At 41.5% G+C, this 27,267-nt stretch overlaps 1 protein-coding gene and 1 pseudogene across 1 annotated transcript in view; both read right to left on the minus strand.

Moving 5' to 3' along the window:
- LOC139375360 (transmembrane protein 263-like) overlaps positions 1-26,974 on the minus strand; it is a 36,880-nt gene extending 9,906 nt beyond the window's left edge. Inside the window, exons 1-2 of the mRNA XM_071117071.1 lie at positions 26,743-26,974; positions 25,874-25,982 (exon numbers count right to left, since the gene is read on the minus strand). Of these exons, the coding sequence (XP_070973172.1) occupies positions 25,874-25,982; positions 26,743-26,748 (115 nt within the window). The 5' untranslated portion in view covers positions 26,749-26,974. The remainder of the gene's footprint in view (positions 1-25,873; positions 25,983-26,742) is intronic.
- Positions 17,507-23,750, minus strand: LOC139418874 (glyoxalase domain-containing protein 4 pseudogene; annotated as a pseudogene).
- Positions 26,975-27,267: the final 293 nt, after the last annotated feature.

Consider the following 27,267-nt stretch of genomic DNA (forward strand, 5'->3'; position numbering starts at 1 on the left):
TATTCTCTATTCCCTATTTAATGTACTACCTTTGTCTAAGGTAGTGCACTACATAGGGAATAAGGTGCCATTTGGGATGAAACCCTTGTTTCTTCTTAGTGAGGAATCTCTCTCAGGAGGCCAGTAAATTGCAGAGGTAAGGTATGCCTGCTGTAATGCTTGCCATAAATAATAATCCCATAAAACAAAGATAATGCCTGTGTCCAAAATCGCACCCTATTCCCTATATAGTGCACTGCTTTTGACCAGTGCTCTACTCAAAAGTAGCGCACTACATAGGGAATTTCCTGATATTAGGGACCAGCCAATCAACCTGTTGAGGGTATCCTACCTGTATGGTAGGCTAGTTCAATTCTACCAGGGGAGGAAGCTTTAGCAGCCTGCAGGCTAATTCAGCCTCTGCTGAGTCTGAGGGGATGAGGTTACGTCCCAAATGAAACCCTATTCCCTTTACAGTGTACTAAAATTGACCATAGTCCTCATAGGCTCTGCTCAAAAGTAGTCCACTATATAGAAAATAGGGTACCATTTGGGATGCGACTCAAGGAGGAAGAGAATCCAGATACTGCAGTGTGGCGACTCACTGAGTCCAGACGGTCTATTAGAGACTGACACGCACACGCACACTAGACAATTAGAGACTAGCTTTAATGTGAACTGCAGCTGGGAGCTGCTGCTGCTGCTGCCATGGCATCATCTCTCTCCTCTACTCTGTGTGTGTCTGCATACGTCTGTGTGTTTTACAGTGGACCCTGGTGAATCAGAAACCCAGGATACCTCTCCTGTACAATATACAGATTCTCACTCAGACCATTCCTTCTCCTCCTGCATAGTAACTACCTCATAACATCTTAATGGGAATACTGATTACACAACCAAGAGCTCCACGCTGCTATAACAGACTAGATCTACCTACTGTAACATTTCCCTAGCAGATCTTTAGTGTCGTCTTGCCAATCCTACAATGTGATTTTCTGAATTTTTTATTCTCATTTTGTCTGTCATAGTTGAAGTGTACCTATGATGAAAATTACAGGCCTCTCTCATCTTTTTAAGTGGGAGAACTTGCACAATTGGTGGCTGACTAAATACTTTTTTGTCCCACTGTATATACCCATTGATTGTTGATGAATATAACTTATAAATGCCTCATGAGCTTAGTTCAACAGAACCCCAAATATAATAATATTTTACTTGTTTGTAATGAATGTCAATATAAAAAATCACGGTATAGCCTCAAAACATGATTACGACTATAATTTGGATATCGTGGAAGTCAGTCGTCGCATCCATAGTTTATGAATTTGAAAGTGGTTGAATTTCTCCAGGCTCATCCCTCAGCTTTTTACCTAAACAGGGGCGGGGTGTCCTCTTTGTTATTGTTTCAACTAAGGATTCTAAATTTAACCAGGACTTTTCTGTGTTTATTTATTTGAGAGCTTTGTGTGAAATACGGCTAGCCTCTCTAAACCTTTAATATCCTTGTGTTTAGGAAAGTGTGACTTCACACTTGACTGGTCCATAATAAAATCATCAGATCAGCCAGAGTCCTCCACGCACGCATGCACACACACACGCACACACACACACACACGCACGCACGCACGCACACACACACACGCACGCACACACGCACGCACACACACACGCACGCATGCACACACACACACGCGCACACACACACACGCACACACACACAATAAAGTATTTTGGTAGATTCGATTTTTCCTATTTCTTCAACACAGTTTAGAGATCAAACTTTTCTGCATTACACACAGGTTGGGAACTAGAGAATGATATCAATACCATACTGTTCTCTCAATCGATACCTCAGAGTATTTGGGACAAGGTGCAAAGAGGGGAATAAGAGTTGAACCTCTCCCTTAGATTGAATGGAGACAGGCAGGAAGGTCTCAGGGTAAAGACAAACCACAGGTCTATATAAACAAGGAGAGCAGTGGAGACTACCACCACCACCTCAGTGTCTTAGTGGAGGGAGAAGACAGGAAACAAAGAATAACAACATGCCATCTGATATAGCGTAGCCTGAAAATATTTTTGGTATTTGTTCTGGCAATTCTCACATAGAAAGCTAATTGAGATGAAAGACATTTGATATGCTCTTTATATGCTCTTTACATTCAATCTTAGCCCTGTATTGACGCTTTGCCTGTTTGATGGTTTGTCGCAGGGCATAGCAGGATTTCTTATAAGCTTCAAGGTTAGAGTCCCACACCTTGGAAGTGGCAGCTGTACCCTTTAGCTCAGTGCGAATGTTGCCTGTAATCAATGGCTTCTGGTTGGGGTATGTGCGTACAGTCACTGTGGGGACGACGTCCTCAATGCATTTATTGACAAAGCCAGTGACTGATGTGGTGTACTCCTCAATGCCATCAGAGAATCGCGGAACATGTTCCAGTCTGTGATAGCAAAACAGTCCTGTAGTTTAGCATCTGCTTCATCTGACCACTTTTTTATAGACCGAGTCACTGGTGCTTCCTGCTTTCATTTTTGCTTGTAAGCAGGAATCAGGAGGATAGAGTTGTGGTCGGATTTACCAAATGGAGGGCGAGGGAGAGCTTTGTACGCGTCTCTGTGTGTGGAGTACAGTTGATCTATAATTTTTTTCCCTCTGGTTGCACATTTAACATGTTGATAGAGATTTGGTAGAACTGATTAAAGTTTCCCTGCATTAAAGTCTCCGGCCACTAGGAGCACCGCCTCTGGGTGAGTAGTTTCCTGTTTGCTTATTTCCTTATACAGCTGACTGAGTGCGGTCTTAGTGCCATCATCTGTATGTGGTGGTAAATAAACAGCCACGAAAAGTATAGCTGAAAACTCTCTAGGCAAGTAGTGTGGCCTGCAATTTATCACAATATACTCTACTTCAGGCGAGCAAAATCTAGAGACTTCCTTAGATTTCGTGGACCAGCTTTTGTTTACAAATATGCACAGACCGCCCCCCTCGTCTTACCGGAGTGTGCTGTTCTATCCTGCCGATGCAGCGTGTATCCCTCTAGCTGAATATCCATGTTGTCATTCAGCCACGATTCCGTGAAACATAGGATATTACATTTTTTTATGTCCCGTTGGTAGGATATTCGTGGTCGTACCTCGTCTAATTTATTGTCCAGTGATTGCACGTTGGTGAGTAATATTGACACCTTCTACTGATCCTTCCTCCTCTTGCAAATAACTCGGAAACACTAAAATGGCATTTTCTCAAAACTGAGTTTACAAGTTGAATTACTTTCCCATTGTCCCTCAAATGCAGTGTATGATGTACCATTTTGTAGCTCTGAGTCTCTACTTTTATCCAATGTAGAAAAACATAATTGAAATGTTGCTACATAAGACAGAATCCAGGTGGTGAGTCACCTATGATCCGTTAAGGTACATGACACAGACAACATTTTGGTAAAACTGTTCTCTCAAACATGGAGAACGTCTAGATTCTGAAAACAAAAATTACATTCATTTCTTCAACATCAAAATTACTAATATGAACTTTGGATTTTGTTCATTTTTAATATTGTTTTAAACAATATACTCTACAAGTAGGCCTACATCACATTTCCAGAGTGGGTGCTCTTCTACTTTTTAAGTTCTGATACATTTTATGAGCACCACCAACAAAGTGAATGGGAAAATGGATTTAAAGGGAACTCCCTCTGTTGGTGATTTGCTGAATGTGGAATCCTAAAGGAGTGATGTCATTAGTTAATGACCTGTAATGTCATTTTCTATGTATAAAATGGGTAATGTCTTCAAAATTAGCAGAAAACCCACTGAATATATTCTTCCAAACAACATATTTTTGGAACATTGAAAAGGGTTGTTTCTAGGTATTCATATTAAAAGTGTTAATATTTAATCAATTAATGGACACTCCATATTTTAGAGCACACTATACGGAGTACAATGACAACAAAATGCTGTCTGTATCATGTGTTGTTCACGGATCATAGGGTCTTACAAAAGGCATATATACATGCAGGTCTAAAAAGGTCCTAAAATGAGCACTTTCATCAAAAAAACATGTCTGATAAAAATTCAAAAAGCATTGAAGTTTCTATGAGAGAATTGACAGAATAATCTGAGATACCAAAAATATTTGGAATCGCCCGTTATTGTTCACAACTTGGAAATAGTTGGTAAGTATACACCAAACACAATCATTTAGATAGCCAACAGGTATCCAGATTGAATGCTTTGTAAGATAACTGTTGTGGAAAAAAGAATTACTTTTAAGGATTACTTTTATTTAACTATTGACCTCATCTAAGGCAATGGTGGCAAAATGTGACAACAAATAACCCTGTTATTTACATCTCAGACAGAGTTTGATTCACAGGGTCTGGGCATTTTACACCCCCGAATTACACATTTGGTCACACATTGTAGACTGATTTCACACTGTTCCTCAACTACCTGAAAATAAAATGTCTGTTTACCGACTGTTTTTGACACCATGCAGCCTCCTCCACGTTACCCCACATTAGCGTAAGAAAATACTTCACCCTAACAGCCTGTCTCTCACTCAGCCTCAGTCTCAGCTTCTGTCTCAGTGCTTCCTAACTAGTGTTGTCTCCAGGAAGACAAGGCAAGGCGATGCAGCAGTGCTGTTAACTGTTAATCATTTTGCACGCCCAATTTTTCAGTTTTTGATTTGTTAAAAAAGTTTGAAATATTCAATAAATGTCGTTCCACTTCATGATTGTGTCCCACTTGTTGTTGATTCTTCACAAAAAAAGACAGTTTTATATCTTTATGTTTGAAGCCTGAAATGTGGCAAAAGGTGGCAAAGTTCAAGGGGGCCGAATACTTTCGCAAGGCACTGTATCTGCAATGCAATTAAAAGATAGCCGCACGTATCTAGACCTGACGACTGGTTATTATGTCTTTGTCACTCAATTAACACATTAAGTCTGCATCCTATGGGCCCTGGTCAAAAGTAGTGCACTTCAAAGGAAATAAGGAGCCATATGAGAAGCAGTCTAAAACATTAAAACCGACCTCCGTTTTGCTTAGCTTTGACCTTCCTACAGTGGTCTCAAATAGGACACTGAATCATCTCGACTCAGATGTTCGCAGCAAGGCCAGATCCTGTATTTCTGATACTGGCGGTGTTTATATCGGATTGCATTCATTATTTATACTTCTGTCAAATTTGACTTGCTACCTGCACACTCAGTATTATAAAAACAAACTCTCGTCATAGGCTGAGCAATAGGTTTGAGGTCGTGCGCTCCTTACGTAAGATAGTGAAATACAGACCTCTCCCAGCTACCCAGCACTAAGACATTATACACACGTCACATAGCCTTCATTCAAGTACACGTACAGTTAGTCACGCAAACACACACGGATGAACAAACACATACCCCCCAACACATACACAGGTCCATAAGTCAACTGCAATATCTACAGGCAGAGGCTCTTCAACTAGCTTCGCTGACAGGCGGTGTCCGTGCCTATACTGCCAACACATGAACATGGTCCCTACAGACAGCTGGGCCAGTAAAGGCCAGTCAGTCCTAAGGATAACTAGAGCAGGGTGATGGAGACATGTACAAACATCAGGCAAACAAATCATGTCTCAGCTTTGTATTTTCCCTCATGACTCTGCATAAGACCCATTGACTAATGCTGATTATCCTCCCACACATTCCTCTCCTCAAGGCTGCATAACTCAACCTAACTCCCAACAACACAACCTTCCCTAGAATAATATCACTATGATCTACACAGCTTCTGGCTATATATGACCTGACCACCCTTTGCCTCCCACCTCCCACCTGTCAAACTGTCTGTTATCATATGTTCCTTCTAGGAATTTGTCATTACACTGTTAGTTGCTGTTGTTGGGTAGAAGTAAGTGTCTAAGAGTTCTGTTGAACAATTAGCAGGTTATAGCAGTGGGGAAACCAGGCAGGCAGCTAAACAATAGATGAGATTAGCTCACAAATATAAATATATATATATATATATATATATATATATATATATATGTGTGTGTGTGTGTGTGTGTGTGTGTGTGTGTGTGTGTGTGTCAGGCATCTGAATCAGTATTGGTCTTGTGGGTTGTTGATTTCATGCAGCACCTTATTTCTTCAAATATCACGCCGACCAACACTTCATCGCCCCGTTACCAGGCAACTACCACTTGTGTCAAAAAACAACAACAAAACATCACTCGTTCCATCGCTGAATTTCCATTCATTTTTCAGAAGATGCTAGGCTTAAAATGATACTGTCTGTGTTATTTCCCTCCTATTCAAGTCTGAAAGTCTGAATTATTTTTTATCTTCAGCCAAAACCTCAAAGAAATCTTACATTTGTCATCCTGTGAAGAAAACGCAAAGTAATAATACTTTCGCTCCTCTCTCCATTTCCTCTCACCCTCTTCTGGGAAAATAGCTCTTTGTACTTTCCAACAAGAGTGCTAAAGATCAATCCAATTCCACAGTCATGAATAAAATGTCACTTTGTCTTTTGATACAGAACTATGACATTTCAAGGGTCTGCCAAAAAGGTTAAATTAAGATATTCCTCTTTCTAGGGACCAGGGGGGGGGGGAGGGGGTACTTCCAATGAGTGTAAGTAGTTCTCAGTCACTGATACTAAGAGTGTAATAGTTATTTTCTCATTTTAGCATGTTTCTATTGCAAATTTCTATGCACCTTAGCAGCCTGGTCGATTGTACTGTTGTGGTGTGTGTGTGTGTGTGTGTGTGTGTGTGTGTGTGTGTGTGTGTGTGTGTGTGTGTGTGTGTGTGTGTGTGGAAACAACATGTAACCTAATGGCTGGGGAAATAACAAAAGCCTGAATGAGAAACTAAGCTACATAGTAAACTGTGTTAAAAGTATTTAGTCTAACTATTTTCACCCAGAAAAAGATCCCATATCATCGGTCCCCAAAGTAAAATTCGGAAAAATTATTTATAACTTTGTTCTGGTCCCCCGACCATCCGCTCAAGAAAAAAATCTCCCCGCGGCTGAATGTAATTGGAATAGAGAATAGGGTGATATTTGAGACACAAACTCGCCTGAACAGAGTAAATTACCATATATAGGCATAATTTACTTCCATCATTACATCCAATAGTGTCTTCTCTCTCTCTGACCTGATGGAATATATCATCATCTATCGCTGCCAGATGCAGCAGCAGCTCTGACTCTGGGGTATATCATCGTCTCTGACTCTGGGGTATATCATCAGAACATCTCTGACCTTGGGATATATCAGCTCTGACTCTGGGATATATCATCAGAACATCTCTGACCACTGGGATATATCAGCTCTGACTCTGGGATATATCATCAGAACATCTCTGACCTTGGCATATATCAGCTCTGACTCTGGGATATATCATCCTCTCTGACTCTGGGGTATATCATCAGAACATCTCTGACCTTGGGATATATCAGCTTTGACTCTGGGATATATCATCAGAACATCTCTGACCACTGGGATATATCAGCTCTGACTCTGGGATATATCATCAGAACATCTCTGACCACTGGGATATATCAGCTCTGACTCTGGGATATATCATCAGAACATCTCTGACCTTGGCATATATCAGCTCTGACTCTGGGATATATCATCCTCTCTGACTCTGGGGTATATCATCAGAACATATCTGATCTTGGGATATATCAGCTTTGACTCTGGGATATATCATCAGAACATCTCTGACCACTGGGATATATCAGCTCTGACTCTGGGATATATCATCAGAACATCTCTGACCACTGGGATATATCAGCTCTGACTCTGGGATATATCATCAGAACATCTCTGACCTTGGCATATATCAGCTCTGACTCTGGGATATATCATCCTCTCTGACTCTGGGGTATATCATCAGAACATCTCTGACCTTGGGATATATCAGCTCTGACTCTGGGATATATCATCAGAACATCTCTGACCACTGGGATATATCAGCTCTGACTCTGGGATATATCATCAGAACATCTCTGACCACTGGGATATATCAGCTCTGACTCTGGGATATATCATCAGAACATCTCTGACCTTGGCATATATCAGCTCTGACTCTGGGATATATCATCCTCTCTGACTCTGGGGTATATCATCAGAACATCTCTGACCTTGGGATATATCAGCTTTGACTCTGGGATATATCATCAGAACATCTCTGACCACTGGGATATATCAGCTCTGACTCTGGGATATATCATCAGAACATCTCTGACCACTGGGATATATCAGCTCTGACTCTGGGATATATCATCAGAACATCTCTGACCTTGGCATATATCAGCTCTGACTCTGGGGTATATCATCCTCTCTGACTCTGGGATATATCATCCTCTCTGACTCTGGGGTACATCATCAGCTCTGACTCCGGGGCATATCTTCAGCTCTGACTCCGGGGCATATCTTCAGCTCTGACTCTGGGGTATATCATCAGCTCTGACTCTGGGGTATATCATCAGAACATCTCAGACCTTGGGATATATAATCCTCTCTGATTCTGGGGTAAATCTTCCTCTCTGACTCTGGGGTATATGATCTTCTCTGACTCCGGGGTATATGCTCTTCTCTGACTCTGGGGTATATCATACGCTCTGACTCTGGGGTAAATCATACGCTCTGACTCTGGGGTATATGATCTTCTCTGACTCTGGGCTACATCATCAGCTCTGACTCTGGGCTATATCATACGCTCTGACTCTGGGCTATATCATCAGCTCTGACTCTGGGCTACATCATCAGCTCTGACTCTGGGGTACGGCATCAGCTCTGACTCTGGGGTACGTCATCAGCTCTGACTCTGGGGTACGGCATCAGCTCTGACTCTGGGGTACGGCATCAGCTCTGACTCTGGGGTACGCCATCCGGTCTGACTCTGGGGTACGCCATCCGGTCTGACTCTGGGGTACGTCATCCGGTCTGACTCTGGGGTACGTCATCCGGTCTGACTCTGGGGTATATCATCGCCTCTGACTCTGGGGTATATCATCGCCTCTGACTCTGGGGTATATCATCGCCTCTGACTCTGGGGTACGCCATCCGGTCTGACTCTGGGGTACGTCATCCGGTCTGACTCTGGGGTACGTCATCCGGTCTGACTCTGGGGTACGTCATCCGGTCTGACTCTGGGGTACGTCATCCGGTCTGACTCTGGGGTACGTCATCCGGTCTGACTCTGGGGTATATCATCGCCTCTGACTCTGGGGTATATCATCGCCTCTGACTCTGGGGTATATCATCGCCTCTGACTCTGGGGTATATCATCGCCTCTGACTCTGGGGTATATCATCGCCTCTGACTCTGGGGTATATCATCGCCTCTGACTCTGGGGTATATCATCGCCTCTGACTCTGGGGTATATCATCGCCTCTGACTCTGGGGTATATCATCGCCTCTGACTCTGGGGTATATCATCGCCTCTGACTCTGGGGTATATCATCCTCTCTGACTCTGGGGTATATCATCCTCTCTGACTCTGGGGTATATCATCCTCTCTGACTCTGGGGTATATCATCCTCTCTGACTCTGGGGTATATCATCCTCTCTGACTCTGGGGTATATCATCCTCTCTGACTCTGGGGTATATCATCTTCTCTGACTCTGGGGTATATCATCATCTCTGACTCTTGGGTATATCATCTCTGACTCTGGGGTATATCATCTCTGACTCTTGGGTATATCATCTCTGACTCTTGGGTATATCATCTCTGACTCTTGGGTATATCATCTCTGACTCTTGGGTATATCATCTCTGACTCTTGGGTATATCATCTCTGACTCTGGGGTATATCATCTCTGACTCTGGGGTATATCATCTCTGACTCTGGGGTATATCATCTCTGACTCTGGGGTATATCATCTCTGACTCTGGGGTATATCATCTCTGACTCTGGGGTATATCATATCTGACTCTGGGGTATATCATCTCTGACTCTTTGGTATATCATCTCTGACTCTGGGGTATATCATCTCTTACTGGGATATATCATCAGCACAACTGCATACTCAAACAAAAATTATCCTAATGGGGGAAAAATATGGATAAAAAAAGTTTCAGAAAGAGGAGAGAAGACAGGAATAAACCATTGTGCTCGTGGGTCATGCTGAAACCAAACGTGGTGGGAATGAAAACTAGCCTACACTGAGAGAATATAATACAGCGTAGTAAAAGGCTTGTTCAACAGTAGGACAATAGGAACCATGTCCCTGATGATGAATGGTTGTAAGCTCCTGTAAAGAAAAATAACTATAATGCTTCTAAAAACAGCTTGACGAACAATTAACAGATTCCAAGTCAGATAATAGACATAAAACATGTCCCGTCCCAAGCACTCAACGTTTAGTAGAGGCTGAAAAGGCAGCAAGGATTCAGTTTGCTGGTGAAAATACTTCTAAAAAAGTATTTAGTCAGTCACCAATTGTGCAAGTTATCCCACTAAAGAAGATGAGAGAGGCCTGTAATTTTCATCATAGGTACACTTCAACTATGACAGACAAAATGAGAAAGAAAATCCAGAAAATCACATTGTAGGATTTTTAATGAATTTATTTGCAAAATATGGTGGAAAATAAGTATTTGGTCAATAACAAAAGTTTATCTCAATACTTTGTTATATACCCTTTGTTGGCAATGACAGATGTCAAACGTTTTCTGTAAGTCTTCACAAGGTTTTCACACACTGTTGCTGGTATTTTGGCCCATTCCTCCATGCAGATCTCCTCTAGAGCAGTGATGTTTTGGGGCTGTTACTGGGCAACACAGACTTTCAACTCCCTCCAAAGATTTTCTATGGGGTTGAGATCTGGAGACTGGCTAGGCCACTCCAGGACCTTGAAATGCTTCTTACGAAGCCACTCCTTCATTGCCAGAGCGGTGTGTTTAGGATCATTGTCATGCTGAAAGACCCAGCCACGTTTCATCTTCAATGCCCTTGCTGATGGAAGGAAGTTTTCACTCAAAATCTCACAATACATGGCCCCATTCATTCTTTCCTTTACACGGATCAGTCGTCCTGGTCCCTTTGCAGAAAAACAGCCCCAAAGCATGATGCTTCACAGTAGGTATGGTGTTCTTTGGATGCAACTCAGCATTCTTTGTCCTCCAAACACGACGAGTTGAGTTTTTACCAAAAAGTTATATTTTGGTTTCATCTGACCATATGACATATGAATCTTCTTCTGGATCATCCAAATGCTCCCTAGCATACTTCAGACGGGCCTGGACTTGTACTGGCTTAAGCAGGGGGACACGTCTGGCACTGCAGGATTTGAGTCCCTGGCGACGTAGTGTGTTACTGATGGTAGGCTTTGTTCCTTTGGTCCCAGCTCTCTGCAGGTCATTCACTAGGTCCCCCCGTGTGGTTCTGGGATTTTTGCTCACCGTTCTTGTGATCATTTTGACCCCACATGGTGAGATCTTGCGTGGAGCCCCAGATCGAGGGAGATTATCAGTGGTCTTGTATGTCTTCCATGTCCTAATAATTGCTCCCACAGTTGATTTCTTCAAACCAAGCTGCTTACCTATTGCAGATTCAGTCTTCCCAGCCTGGTGCAGGTCTACAATTGTCTTTCTGGTGTCCTTTGACAACTCTTTGGTCTTGGCCATAGTGGAGTTTGAAGTGGGACTGTTTGAGGTTGTGGACAGGTGTCTTTTATACTGATAACAAGTTCAAACAGGTGCCATTAATAAAGGTAACGAGTGGAGGACAAAGGAGCCTCTTAAAGAAGAAGTTACAGGTCTCTGAGAGCCAGAAATCTTGCTTGTTTGTAGGTGACCAAATACTTATTTCCCACCATAATTTGCAAATAAATTCATTAAAAATCCTACAATGTGATTTCTGGATTTTCTTTCTCATTTTGTCTGTCATAGTTGAAGTGTACCTATGATGAAAATGTACAGGCCTCTCTCATCTTTTTAAGTGGGAGAACTTGCACAATTGGTGGCTGACTAAATACTTTTTTTTCCCCACTGTAAACCTAGCCCAGCTACACTGCTCAACAAAAAACTATTCTCACCAATGGGCCTGGTAAAAGACTAGAGGTAATGTATGCTAATAATAGACCCATAGAACCACTATACAATACAACATATAGCAGGCCAGGTTTGTAAAGCACAGAAGCTTTTCAAGAAAAGAATACATGATTTCCTTGATATGAAATAGCATGGTCTGGTAAACAAAAACTAGTATTGTCCTATAAGCAATTCCTATGCCTCCTGTCCACTACCCTGTCTGACACATAACAAAAAAGACATTACAGACAAAATCTTTACAATTTACATACATTTAAAACATTAACATGTAGTGGAATAATTGTCCTATTGCATGGCTGAAAATACAAGTGAGTGGTGTGAAACTACAATAAGCCATTTCCATGCTTCCTGTCAACTACTCTGTTGAGTGGTCTGAAACTACAATCTAGCCTATAGTGATGAATCTTGTCCTTGAGGCAAAGCGATTTCCACTAGATGGGCCAGCTGCAAAAAAACACAAACAAACAAACAAACAAACCAAAATATATCACACATATACATACACACACACACACACACACACACACACACACACACACACACACACACACACACAACCGGTCAAACGTTTTAAAACACCTACTCATTCCAGGGTTCTCTTTATGTTTGACTATTTTCTAATAATCATGAAGACATCAGTGAAGACATCAAAACACATATGGAATCATTTAGTAAACAAATCTAAATATATGTTATATTTGAGATTCTTGAAATAGCCACCCTTTGCCTTGAATATATGCTTTTGGGTCTTAATTTAAGGTTAGGGTTAGGAATTAGAGTCAGCAGTGTGGTTTAGGTTAGGGTTAGGAATTAGAGTCAGCAGTGTGGTTTAGGTTAGGGTTAGGAATTAGAGTCAGCAGTGTGGTTTAGGTTAGGGTTAGGAATTAGGGTCAGCAGTGTGGTTTAGGTTAGGGTTAGGAATTAGGGTCAGCAGTGTGGTTTAGGTTAGGGTTAGGAATTAGAGTCAGCAGTGTGGCTTAGGTTAAGGTTAGGAATTAGGGTCAGCAGTGTGGTTTAGGTTAGGGTTAAGATTATGGTTGAGCATTAAGGTTAGGGTTAAGGTTAGGGTTAAGATTATGGTTAAGCATTAAGGTTAGGGTTAAGGTTAGGGTTAAGATTATGGTTAAGCATTAAGGTTAGGGTTATGGTTAGGGTTAAGATTATGGTTAAGCATTAAGGTTAGGGTTAAGGTTAAGATTATGGTTAAGCATTAAGGTTAGGGTTAAGGTTATGGTTAAGCATTAAGGTTAGGGTTAAGGTTAAGATTATGGTTAAGCATTAAGGTTAGGGTTAAGGTTAAGATTATGGTTAAGCATTAAGGTTAAGGTTAAGGTTAGGGTTAAGATTATGGTTAAGCATTAAGGTTAGGGTTAAGGTTAGGGTTAAGGTTATGGTTAAGCATTAAGGTTAGGGTTAAGGTTAGGGTTAAGGTTATGGCTAAGCATTAAGGTTAGGGTTAAGGTTAGGGTTAAGATTATGGTTAAGCATTAAGGTTAGGGTTAAGGTTAGGGTTAAGATTATGGTTAAGCATTAAGGTTAGGGTTAAGGTTAAGATTATGGTTAAGCATTAAGGTTAGGGTTAAGGTTATGGTTAAGCATTAAGGTTAGGGTTAAGGTTAAGATTATGGTTAAGCATTAAGGTTAGGGTTAGGAATTAGAGTCAGCAGTGTGGTTTAGGTTAGGGTTAGGAATTAGAGTCAGCAGTGTGGTTTAGGTTAGGGTTAGGAATTAGAGTCAGCAGTGTGGTTTAGGTTAGGGTTAGGAATTAGGGTCAGCAGTGTGGTTTAGGTTAGGGTTAGGAATTAGGGTCAGCAGTGTGGTTTAGGTTAGGGTTAGGAATTAGAGTCAGCAGTGTGGTTTAGGTTAAGGTTAGGAATTAGGGTCAGGAGTGTGGTTTAGGTTAGGGTTAAGATTATGGTTGAGCATTAAGGTTAGGGTTAAGGTTAGGGTTAAGATTATGGTTAAGCATTAAGGTTAGGGTTAAGGTTAGGGTTAAGATTATGATTAAGCATTAAGGTTAGGGTTATGGTTAGGGTTAAGATTATGGTTAAGCATTAAGGTTAGGGTTAAGGTTAAGATTATGGTTAAGCATTAAGGTTAGGGTTAAGGTTAAGATTATGGTTAAGCATTAAGGTTAGGGTTAAGGTTAAGATTATGGTTAAGCATTAAGGTTAAGGTTAAGGTTAGGGTTAAGATTATGGTTAAGCATTAAGGTTAGGGTTAAGGTTAGGGTTAAGGTTATGGTTAAGCATTAAGGTTAGGGTTAAGGTTAGGGTTAAGGTTATGGTTAAGCATTAAGGTTAGGGTTAAGGTTAGGGTTAAGATTATGGTTAAGCATTAAGGTTAGGGTTAAGGTTAGGGTTAAGATTATGGTTAAGCATTAAGGTTAGGGTTAAGGTTAAGATTATGGTTAAGCATTAAGGTTAGGGTTAAGGTTATGGTTAAGCATTAAGGTTAGGGTTAAGGTTAAGATTATGGTTAAGCATTAAGGTTAGGGTTAAGGTTAAGATTATGGTTAAGCATTAAGGTTAAGGTTAGGGTTAAGATTATGGTTAAGCATTAAGGTTAGGGTTAAGGTTAGGGTTAAGGTTATGGTTAAGCATTAAGGTTAGGGTTAAGGTTAGGGTTAAGGTTATGGTTAAGCATTAAGGTTAGGGTTAAGGTTAGGGTTAAGATTATGGTTAAGCATTAAGGTTAGGGTTAAGGTTAGGGTTAAGATTATGGTTAAGCATTAAGGTTAGGGTTAAGCATTAAGGTTAGGGTTAAGCATTAAGGTTAGGGTTAAGGTTAAGATTATGGTTAAGCATTAAGGTTAAGGTTAAGGTTAGGGTTAAGATTATGGTTAAGCATTAAGGTTAGGGTTAAGGTTAGGGTTAAGGTTATGGTTAAGCATTAAGGTTAGGGTTAAGGTTAGGGTTAAGGTTATGGCTAAGCATTAAGGTTAGGGTTAAGGTTAGGGTTAAGATTATGGTTAAGCATTAAGGTTAGGGTTAAGGTTAGGGTTAAGATTATGGTTAAGCATTAAGGTTAGGGTTAAGGTTAAGATTATGGTTAAGCATTAAGGTTAGGGTTAAGGTTATGGTTAAGCATTAAGGTTAGGGTTAAGGTTAAGATTATGGTTAAGCATTAAGGTTAGGGTTAGGAATTAGAGTCAGCAGTGTGGTTTAGGTTAGGGTTAGGAATTAGAGTCAGCAGTGTGGTTTAGGTTAGGGTTAGGAATTAGAGTCAGCAGTGTGGTTTAGGTTAGGGTTAGGAATTAGGGTCAGCAGTGTGGTTTAGGTTAGGGTTAGGAATTAGGGTCAGCAGTGTGGTTTAGGTTAGGGTTAGGAATTAGAGTCAGCAGTGTGGTTTAGGTTAAGGTTAGGAATTAGGGTCAGGAGTGTGGTTTAGGTTAGGGTTAAGATTATGGTTGAGCATTAAGGTTAGGGTTAAGGTTAGGGTTAAGATTATGGTTAAGCATTAAGGTTAGGGTTAAGGTTAGGGTTAAGATTATGGTTAAGCATTAAGGTTAGGGTTATGGTTAGGGTTAAGATTATGGTTAAGCATTAAGGTTAGGGTTAAGGTTAAGATTATGGTTAAGCATTAAGGTTAGGGTTAAGGTTATGGTTAAGCATTAAGGTTAGGGTTAAGGTTAAGATTATGGTTAAGCATTAAGGTTAGGGTTAAGGTTAAGATTATGGTTAAGCATTAAGGTTAAGGTTAAGGTTAGGGTTAAGATTATGGTTAAGCATTAAGGTTAGGGTTAAGGTTAGGGTTAAGGTTATGGTTAAGCATTAAGGTTAGGGTTAAGGTTAGGGTTAAGGTTATGGTTAAGCATTAAGGTTAGGGTTAAGGTTAGGGTTAAGATTATGGTTAAGCATTAAGGTTAGGGTTAAGGTTAGGGTTAAGATTATGGTTAAGCATTAAGGTTAGGGTTAAGGTTAAGATTATGGTTAAGCATTAAGGTTAGGGTTAAGGTTATGGTTAAGCATTAAGGTTAGGGTTAAGGTTAAGATTATGGTTAAGCATTAAGGTTAGGGTTAAGGTTAAGATTATGGTTAAGCATTAAGGTTAAGGTTAAGGTTAGGGTTAAGATTATGGTTAAGCATTAAGGTTAGGGTTAAGGTTAGGGTTAAGGTTAGGGTTAAGCATTAAGGTTAGGGTTAAGGTTAGGGTTAAGGTTATGGTTAAGCATTAAGGTTAGGGTTAAGGTTAGGGTTAAGATTATGGTTAAGCATTAAGGTTAGGGTTAAGGTTAGGGTTAAGATTATGGTTAAGCATTAAGGTTAGGGTTAAGCATTAAGGTTAGGGTTAAGCATTAAGGTTAGGGTTAAGGTTAGGGTTAAGCATTAAGGTTAGGGTTAGGGTTAAGCATTAAGGTTAGGGTTAAGCATTAAGGTTAGGGTTAAGGTTAGGGTTAAGCATTAAGGTTAGGGTTAAGCATTAAGGTTAGGGTTAAGGTTAGGGTTAAGGTTAGGGTTATGTTTAAAATCAGATTTTAGAACTTTGTGGCTGTGCCAGCTAGTGACCACTCTGCAGGGCAGCCTCCAGATTCATGATGAGAAAAAGGTTGAACATGCAATACGTCTTGTCAACAGCAACCTTTAAGCATAGTATCTTATTGATACATCAAATGTGTGATTCGTCCTGTTTCTTTTTGTAATATCCCTTGTTGTATGGTGTAATTCCATGTGATTTAATTTCCACATCCATACTGCCTGCTTTAAAAAGGTACAGACTGCGATTCAACTTCTTGTCGTTTGTAAACAACAGAGTAATAAAACCATATATAATAATAAAGACAGACAGTGGTGCTAAACTCATTATATTCTTCAGGAATCAATGGATATACATCAATCATTGAAATGACCATTAAACAGCTTCCCAAATCCCAGACTGCCCGCTTTAGGTCCAGCTCTCCCTTCTCTGAGACTCTCCCCTCAGCCCACTCTGACTGGGAGGCTGGGTGAGAAATAAGGCTGAATACTGCTGGCCCTGACAGGACCCAATCCCTCATCTGCTGGGATTTATGGAAGAAAATCAAAGTTGTTCAGCTCCTACATCTCATCACACACACACACACACACACGCACGCGCACGCGCACGCGCACGCACACGCACACGCACACACAAACACACAAACACACAAACACAAACACACACACACACACACACGCACACGCACACGCACACGCACACGCACACACAAACACAAACACAGCATTTCGTGTCAGTGTTTGTGCTTTGAAGGATCTAACAGAGACATCCATCCATCACCTGAGCCACGGCAGCCAGACAGGGTCTGTTTATGGAATGTATGGCCACATTTGGATGGTAGCAGAGTGCGTGTGTAAAAGAAGGGTAAGGCAGAGAGAGAGAAAGAGAGACAGAGACAGAGAAAGAGACAGAGAAAGAGTTTGAGTTTTAAAGAACCTTTATTGGGTCTGGGAAACCCACAGCACAATAAAGGCTCAAACAACAACGCAGATCTCATGGGGTGTCCAGGCTAACCAAGATAGTAAGGATTTTATGGTTTCCTTTTGTTTCCTTTCATCAGTGCTTCAAGATCTGCCAACTGCTCACATGGACAAGAGAATGCTTTACGTCCAAAGGCTGTCCCATGGTCTACTGTCCCAACAATGTTGTGAAGCTCTAGTTTACACTGAGTGTCTGTGAATCCCATCAGCAGTCTTCTTCGCCTCATTTCTCTCTTTCACCTTCGTTCCCAGAAGGGAGGAGCAGCAGTGTATTGATTTCTGCAGGGCAGACCCTGCCGGACTCACCTTCTGTACGGGATCAGTGGGAGGCTGTTCTTTGTCCACCAGGTAGAAGTGATAACCTCCTGGGCCCTCATCCAGATAGACGACCTTTCCAACCTAAGGGCCAACTAAGGGCCAACCAAGCTGCTTAGCATTGCTGACAGCCTGGCTAGAGTGTAGAGTCAGACCCAGGAAGTCCCACTACATAATTGTAGGTCAGTTGAGCCACAAAGCGACCATCCTCTGGCCCAGTTGACCATTGTCTTGCTCCATTTTCCATCATAAGGGCCCTTACAAGTTGCATCCCTCTTCAAACTCTTTGAAATCTTCATGCCGAGCACATCTCGGTAAAAGGTGCCTGTTTAGCTTCGGTCACCCACTTTGAAAACGAACTACAAGGCTTACCTCAAGGCCATGATAACCCAAGAGAGTTTGTTATGTACTATACGATTATATATCACCCTCAGTTTGTCTAAGTTGATTGAGGATCCTTGAAGGAGGGGCGTAGGAAAGGAGGGGCGTAGGTGGTCCTCGTAATGCCTGGGCCCACTGATGTAGGGAGAGGTGGGCCGACAGTGGTAGAGCAGCCACAAGCACCTGTTGCTGAGGAACAAGTTGTCCGTGTTGAGGGTACTGAGTTGCAGCTTATACCAGAGGGGAACATAGCGTCTGATGTGCAGCAGAAAAATATTCTTGTAGGACCTCAGGATGGATTTGGGGAGCCACTTCCCCAGACTAGTGAGTAGATGCGCAGCACGAGTGATGGGATACAGGAGGGGATTCAGGTGGGGCTAGCCTCCCAGGTAGTGGAGGAGATGCCCGGTATGAGTGATGGGGTGCAAGTGGGGAGTGTTGAGAGTGATGTGGCTGAGGGGAGTCAGGGGTCTGTGGCCTCAGTTGAGGAGGATCAGAAGAATATGGACGTCTCTGTTGATATGATAGCATCTGGTGACGACTCAATTTACAATCTAGAGGAGGTAAATGGGTTCCTGGATCAGACTTTTGGGAAATCTGTCAAATTGGCAGATTTTTGTTTTAATGTTGATAAGTTTGTGAGGTGTTACAGAAGATGGTGGGGTTAGAGCAGTTGAGTGTGAAGAAGCGTTTCCGCTTGAGGACATTTGTTACTGCTGTCACTGGTAGTGGGAAACGTGGTAAGGTTAAGAGAAAATTAAAACAATGATGATGTTCATGCCAGTGACAGAGAAAGAGAGAGTGAGAGACAGACAGAGAAAGAGAGAGAGAAAGAGAGAGTGAGAGAGAGAGAAAGAGAGACAGAGAAAGAGAGAGTGAGAGACAGAGAGAAAGAGAGACAGAGAAAGAGAGAGTGAGAGATAGACAGAGAAAGAGAGAGTGAGAGACAGACAGAGAAAGAGAGACAAGAGAAAGAGAGAGTGAGAGATAGACAGAGAAAGAGAGAGTGAGAGACAGACAGAGAAAGAGAGACAGAGAAAGAGAGAGTGAGAGACAGAGAGAAAGAGAGACAGAGAAAGAGAGAGTGAGAGATAGACAGAGAGAGAGAAAAAGATACAATAGTAGGCAGACAGCTTCCTCTGATCATGTCGGAGATGAAAGCTGATCTGGTGATTTAACTGATCAATAAGTAATTATGATCAATAGTGTAATCACTACGTGCACCACACTGCATAATGCAGGAAGGTACACCTGGTGGTTTCAATGGGAAGGTGAGAGGTCAGAGGTTACAGGTAAAGATTATTTTCAATACTTCAACACACAAAGGCATGTGGTGTTGGGTTGTCTTGGAGCCCTGGGAGTTTACAAAGAAAGCTGTGCTTTAATCTGAGCCAAGGTTCTCTATCCTCTATCTACTCGGTCCTTGTGCTATGGCCATATGGCAGAACAGAAGACACAGGAAGTATTGAAAAGGAAAGGTGAACTGTGAAGCAGTAAATCAACTTTTGACAGGTTGGTTGATGACTATGTTTGTAGTGTGTCTCTCTGAAAAACCCTTGTGTCCCTGGAAACCAAAGAGGACCAAAGTGAAAGCAGTGCTCCGCTCTCATCTCAGCCAAGGCTATCTCTCCTACATAGGTTGTCCTTGTGATCTGGCCAGATGGCAGGAGATACAGCAGGACTCAGAAGTGAAGGCATTGTCAACTACAGAACAGTTACTTGGTACACGTTGGTTGGTGGTAATGCTTGTAGTATGTCTGAAGACTAGCATCCCCTTGTGTCCCCAGAAAACCACAGAGGGCCAAAGCTCTGAGTTCCATTTTCCTCTGCCACCATCAATTCATTTATTCAATATCCATGCACCCGGGGCACACCAGGAATGTGACTTTAATTGCTGAGTAGCTGAGCCAGCTTAGGACAAGACAGATGAGTTAGGCAGATTTAGGCCAGTTTCGGTCATTTCTCCACCCAACACAGGAAATACTCACAGATGCTCGTTCCGTCATAAACATTGTGTTAGACCAGCAACAGAATGGAAATATTACATCTAGATTTGGATAGATTAACCCCTGATTCCTTATGCTTCAAAAGGTAGGCTAACTACTGTGGGTTTCAGAGAGAGATAAGGTTGTGAGAAAGAGACAAGAGAGAGAGATGGGAGAGAGGTGGGAGAGAGATGGGAGAGAGATGGGACAGACATGGGCCAATAAAGTAATGAAGTGTCATAATTTGCCAGCACAGATGGCAGACTTGGCACCTTGCTGATTTTCATTGTTCTTGCAGAAAGTCTGCTATAGAGAGACTGTCAGTCCTTTGAACACAGCAGCAGTGAGGAAGGAGAGTTGTTCTCTCAACCTGTCAGCCCTACCACATTATCAATGTATGCCTTCTGACAGAAACGTGCTGATAAGACAAAATAACACGCTGTGGAAAATAATTGGATATGAACATCCACAACACAAACAGCTCACTTTTCTTCATCTAAATTGCTCATATTTGACAAGTAGACATTCTCTCTCTCTCTCTCTCTCTCTCTCTCTCTCTCTCTCTCTCTCTCTCTCTCTCTCTCTCTCTCTCTCTCTCTCTCTCTCTCTCTCTCTCTCTCTCTCTCTCTCTCTCTCTCTCTCTCTCTCTCTCTCTCTCTCTCTCTCTCTCTCTCTCTCTCTCTCTCTCTCTCTCTCTCTCTCTCTCTCTCTCTCTCTCTCTCTCTCTCTCTGAGACAGCAAATGTTGTTTTCATCATTTTGTTCAAATGCCTCTTCGCTTGCTCCTGTCTACATGCATCCTCTAGCAAGCCTCCCAGAGGACGATTTAGTTTACAGTAAGAGAGATGTGAACAACCATTCAGGGGATGTCTTTAATAAAGATACATCTATGCAGTCAAATGGGATATAAACACAGTGAACAGTCATCAAATATCTTCCTGTATTTCTGTTTCATGACAAACCATGGCGTAGTTGCGTTCCATCCCTGGGATAATACTATCTATATTCTCAAATCTTTAGTAGGCCTACCATATACGCTTGTATGCCAATGGTGTGATCCACACTTGAATGGGTGAGTGATAAGACAGATGACCAAACAGAATGTTGACCACTGACCGTGTGTGTGTTGTGTGCAATTGGGTCCTCTCTCCTCACTTTCCTATGGTTATGGAGATCAGCAAAAAGAAAGAATAGCTTTACTGACAGATCTCAGAGCAGCCCGTAAATCAAACTCCCAGTCAGACCAGTGATGTTGATCGTGACTGATGAACTGTGATAAGACTGTGGAGCTTTCTCTCAATCAGACCAGTGATGTTGATCGTGACTGATGAACTGTGATAAGACTGTGGAGCTTTCTCTCAATCAGACCAGTGATGTTGATCGTGACTGATGAACTGTGATAAGGCAGGCAGATACGGGCTGAATTTGAAATGGCACCCTATTCCCTACACTGTATGTAGTGCACTACCTAGGCCCTACACAGGCACTACATACAGTGTAGGTAATAGGGTGTGTGTGTGTGTGTTTCCTGCTCATTAAACACAGAAGGGTCATCTTCCACCCGACTCCTCGCAGGAGGGCTGTGCTGGAGATGGACGGACACACACACACACACTTCACAGTGTTGGAGATGGATACATTTACAGCAGCCTGAGGGCTATGCTGGAGATGGATGGACACACACACACACACTTCACAGTGTTGGAGATGGATAGATTTACAGCAGCCTGAGGGCTGTAAGGTATGGGCACCAACATAAGCCATAGCCCCTCCATTACAAGCCACAGTGATAGGCTTCTGTTTGATTATATTATTAGGATAAAACTCTAATGGCTCTATCGTTTAAAAATACTGATGATAATCATGGAAAGCATGATCTCGTTTAAAGCACACTGCTGCCCCGATTCATTCGGTGTAACCTCACAGAGCCACACAATTTGATCACCCTGTAGCAGGATAACTTTCCTGCAATGTAGAATATTTCAGTTTAAAAAGGCTTCTGAAGTTTGTAATTTCCACTTTGAAATTCCAGACATGATGTATCAACCCCAACAGAAATGTCCCCTAATAATCATCATCTATATAATAATTCACATTTCCTGTTTCTGCAGGATTATTTTCCTGCTGTAGCAAACTAGCTCAAATTAAGGTCTTACATGAGTCTGTGATGTCTGGGATCGGGTCACACAGAAGACTGGAGTGTTCTCCTTCTAATGAAAAGTGAGGCAGAGACACAGGTGGACAGGCTGTTGGGGACTTGGGGGGAGTAGCACACACCGACGCACACGCACACACACACACACACACACACACAGTGTCTGGCTGAGAGTTCAGCTGTGTGATAGTCCATCCATCACAGTTACTCTGCACATCACCATCTTCCCCTGATGTGTACTAGACCTGTCAGTATGATGGAGCAGCCTACACCGCGCCACAAAACACGACAGGACAAACAGGGAGGAAAAGTCGATCAAACTTCATTTGGTTCTATTAATAACTCGCAACAGATGGAAATCTAGCCGATACCTGCTGGAGAAGCTTTGGTAAGAAGTTATGACAAAAAACAAACAAGCCCTGTTTTTTAGGCTGTTCTGATGTTGTAGTGGTTTGGAAGGGATGTGAAGGTCGTGTTGTAGTGGTTTGGAAGGGAGGTGAAGGTCGTGTTGTAGTGGTTTGGAAGGGATGTGAAGGTCGTGTTATAGTGGTTTGGAAGGGATGTGAAGGTCGTGTTGTAGTGGTTTGGAAGGGGGGTGAAGGTCGTGTTGTAGTGGTTTGGAAGGGATGTGAAGGTCGTGTTGTAGTGGTTTGGAAGGGAGGTGAAGGTCGTGTTGTAGTGGTTTGGAAGGGATGTGAAGGTCGTGTTATAGTGGTTTGGAAGGGATGTGAAGGTCGTGTTGTAGTGGTTTGGAAGGGATGTGAAGGACGTGTTGTAGTGGTTTGGAAGGGATGTGAAGGACGTGTTGTAGTGGTTTGGAAGGGATGTGAAGGTCGTGTTGTAGTGGTTTGGAAGGGATGTGAAGGTCGTGTTGTAGTGGTTTGGAAGGGATGTGAAGGTCGTGTTGTAGTGGTTTGGAAGGGATGTGAAGGTCGTGTTGTAGTGGTTTGGAAGGGAGGTGAAGGTTGTGTTGTAGTGGTTTGGAAGGGAGGTGAAGGTCGTGTTGTAGTGGTTTGGAAGGGATGTGAAGGTCGTGTTGTAGTGGTTTCTACAGAGATTATGTGACTGTCATGAGAATGACTGATTCAAGTAGCTATGTAACTAATCAAACCTACTATGAAGGCCTTTCTATGATTGAAAAGAAAGCATAGAAGGCATGGCCCAGTAGTACATATGGGGTCTAGGGGCACAGTACACTGGCTGACTGATGCTGATTCTGTGAACATGGGCACAGCATATCCTGTTGGCCATTTTCTGTTTTAATCCTGTTTGTTTGGGTTACAGAGTTACAGAGAACACAGATTTGTACTGGGTCTTAGACTAGCTCTCAACTGCAGCTGGGTAAAATGAAGAACTACTAAAGTAGAAAATCACTTTAATTCCTCTCCTCTTATGAAAGACTTACACATACCTCTCTGACATGGTGATGAAAAAGATATTAATTTAAACTCTTGTAGACTGATAACGACAACTGGGAAATTGTCAAAAGCAGAATTTTATAGAATGTAAAACACTTAATATTCACATAGGCTATTCAGAGAGGAACCTATTGGGATAGGGTTGAAATGCAACCTAGTTATTGTACCAGACATCAGATACACACAATTAATATAACCATACCAAGCTCATACTAAGTGGTACGCAATACAATACTTTCAACGTAGGATGAAAAGCCCAAGAGCAGTACAATGCCCTAATATAGCCTGTTCACCAGATATACTGTAATAACTTTACATTATGGCAATGCCTCTGTAAATTACAGCAACATATTGTTTCAAATATACAGCAGTGATACTTTGGTGAATCAGATTCCAGTGCTTGACCAAAAATAGGGTTTGTTTGTTTCCAGAAAGATAATTACCATAAATGAATTGCTTTGTAGTGTCCACAAATGACATTAAAAAAAGAGAGAGGCATAAAAATAGTTTTCTCAAAGAGAAGATGAAGGCAGAATTTATATCTGTATTCCGTTTCATGTTTCCTAATAATGTACTGACAGACCTCAATTACCTCGACACCGGTGCCCCGCACATTGACTCTGTACCGGTACCCCCTGTATATCGCCTCCACATTGACTCTGTACCGGTACCCCCTGTATATAGCCCCGCTATTGTTATTTACTGCTGCTCTTGAATTATTTGTTAGCTTACCTTTTTTTATAGGTATTTTCTTAAAACTGCATTGTTGGTTAAGGGCTTGTAAGTAAGCATGTCACTGCATTTGTCGCATGTGACAAATAAAATTTGACTTGATGCTTTCTTTACACATGGGACTAGGACGTACACACTTAAATGAGGTGAGTTAGGCCTACATTTCTTTACACATGGGACTAGGACGTACACACTTAAATGAGGTGAGTTAGGCCTACATTTCTTTCCACTGAAGTTGGACGTTGACAGGCGCAATTAGGCCTAGACCTGATAAATGTAATGTGTTGGGAGGAGTGTGTGGAAAGTGGAAGGCATTAGCGTGAAAGACAGATGCATGAATGTCTTCATCTTAACAGCAGACCTGGGTTCAAATACTATTTGATCATTTAAAATACTTCACCTGCTTGAATGAGCTATCCTGGTGCAATTGAACTAATAGAATAGTTGAAAAAGTGCAAACCCCATCTGGCACTCCAGGCAGACTAAAGCCAACGATAAAAGATATGGAATAGTTTCTGATTTGAAATAGTATTTGAACCCAACAATAGCCTGTATCAGAAGATCTGGAATAATGATGAGGCAGTTAGTTGATCATGATTTCACTAATTTACATACAGTTCTGTTTGTCCCAAATAAAACCCTATTCCCTACATAGTGCACTACTTTTGACTGGGGCCCATCGGGCTCTGGTCAAATGTAGTGCACTATATCGGGAATAGGATTCCATTTGGGATTTCGCCTGTGTCTTGAAGAAATTAATTCTCTCATTATCCCCACCAGACAGATAGCAAACGCCTCATATAATTTTATTTTAGCGCAGCCTCGTCTTGTGCGAATTGGCATACAAGGTTGTAGTGCAGAATAATTGGTTGAATTAAATGTAGCATTTACTCTGAAATAATGACCAATAACCTTACATTTTAGCCTGTATAAGCATGGCAAATCACCGATAGAGCCTAGGTCTATCACCCACTGTCTCTATGTTGCTGCACGTTAAAAGATGATCAAAACCTTCTGTTGGCCAATATGCCCCTCTGCAGGCCGTTCGGCTGTACTGCATCATCAGATGTGATCATGAGGCGAATGACTTGACTATTTCTGAACTACAGATGCACGTCCTCTCAGAGCAAATACAAACTGCTGTTTCAGTGGTTTCAGAGTGGACATTAATTCATGTAAGCAACATTTCTATAAGAGCATGGTGCAAGGAAACCAAGACATCCACGTCAGAGAACGTTGAATATAAATTATATCCCATGTTGATTAATGTTCATTGCAATGGACTCATCAGACACAAACACACAAAAATACATGTTTCAATGTTAAAGCCCTTTTCAGTAGTTAGTTTGAATCAAAACTCAGATATATCTGATTAATTAGAGAGCATGATCGTACCTTCAGGAGGTTCTTCACGTAGATAAGGAGGAATCTCTTCGTTGTTGGAGTTGTCTACTGATGAACTGCTACTGGCTTCCCCCACCACCTCATTTTCATCACTAGGAACCTACAGGACAAGTCAGTGTGAGAACTGCAACCACATAGGCCTAACTTAATAAATAATATCATATAAATAATAAATAATATTATATCTCATATAGTTGCATTTCGCAGTTTAAATGAGGACATAATTCATGATAACATAATAATAATCTCATGTAGTATGCCTATGTTGATCAATAGCGCCAGGATCAAATAAATACACTGAGAATAAAGAAAGTTTAAAAGAAAAATACAAAAATAAATAAAAAGCTTAAAATGAAAACGTTATGTTTGATCTAGAGCATTGAGAATAATAGAATATAAACTGTGATCATGTGGCACTAGGCAAAAAATAATCCTATTACATTGACACACTCATAATTGGCCCGAAAATAGAGACAGCAAGAATACTGTTACAGTATCATGTCAAAGTGGCTGCTGTGTATCACGTGTCTGTAACACACGTACACAAAGTAATCAGCAACATGTTCTGCAGCAGTGAGGTCGCTACATACGTAGCAAACAAACAACTTGTTTTTCCTGAAAGAGCATCACAGTGGGCTGGCTATTAAGGGGGAGGAACTCGGAGTGATGTACACTGTGTTTATTTTCCTGTATGACACCAGCATTGTACACTACCTGCAACGTCTGTCATGTAATTGCAATAAAAACACTTTTGCTTTTTATTGAATGCGAAAATGTGAGATTGCTACCAAAGACGTGCATTTCAAAAGCGTAGCTAACTGTACGATTTCAACAAAAACAAAATCCCAACATATACTCACTTTCATCTTTTGCTAGAAGCAGAAAACTGATCTCTTTCTGAACACTGTCAATTCCGCCACAAAAGTAAAATTGGCTAATAAATGTGGAGCATAAAACACAAAACGTGTTAAAATAAACATATAACGAGGATCAGAGCTTCGTTTAGCTAAAATGTGCAGTGTTTTGCTGTCAAAATGTAACCGGAAGTGACGCTTGGGATGTTTACGGAATTCTTCTGTAACCTGCTGTAATGGTGATTTTCAGTCAGAAGGGGATATCATCGAGTCAAATGATTCAACGAGGAGGAGGAGCAGCAGCATATTGGTTCAGCTTTATGCACTTTTAGCTGACTGACTAGAAAAGGCAAATGAATAAAAATAAATGAGGAATCGGTATCAGGTGCAAAATAGGTGGTGTCTAAGAAATGGCAAAAATGTATAATTGTTAAATACTTAAAAAACGAATGTTAACGTAGGCCTACTTGGCCAAATGTTATATAGCAATACTCCTCTCAAGCACAAAAGGCAAAATGCCTACTGGCCTAT

This window comes from Oncorhynchus clarkii, chromosome 2 (assembly GCF_045791955.1).
Source record: "Oncorhynchus clarkii lewisi isolate Uvic-CL-2024 chromosome 2, UVic_Ocla_1.0, whole genome shotgun sequence".
In the NCBI taxonomy this organism is placed as follows: Eukaryota; Metazoa; Chordata; class Actinopteri; order Salmoniformes; family Salmonidae; genus Oncorhynchus; species Oncorhynchus clarkii.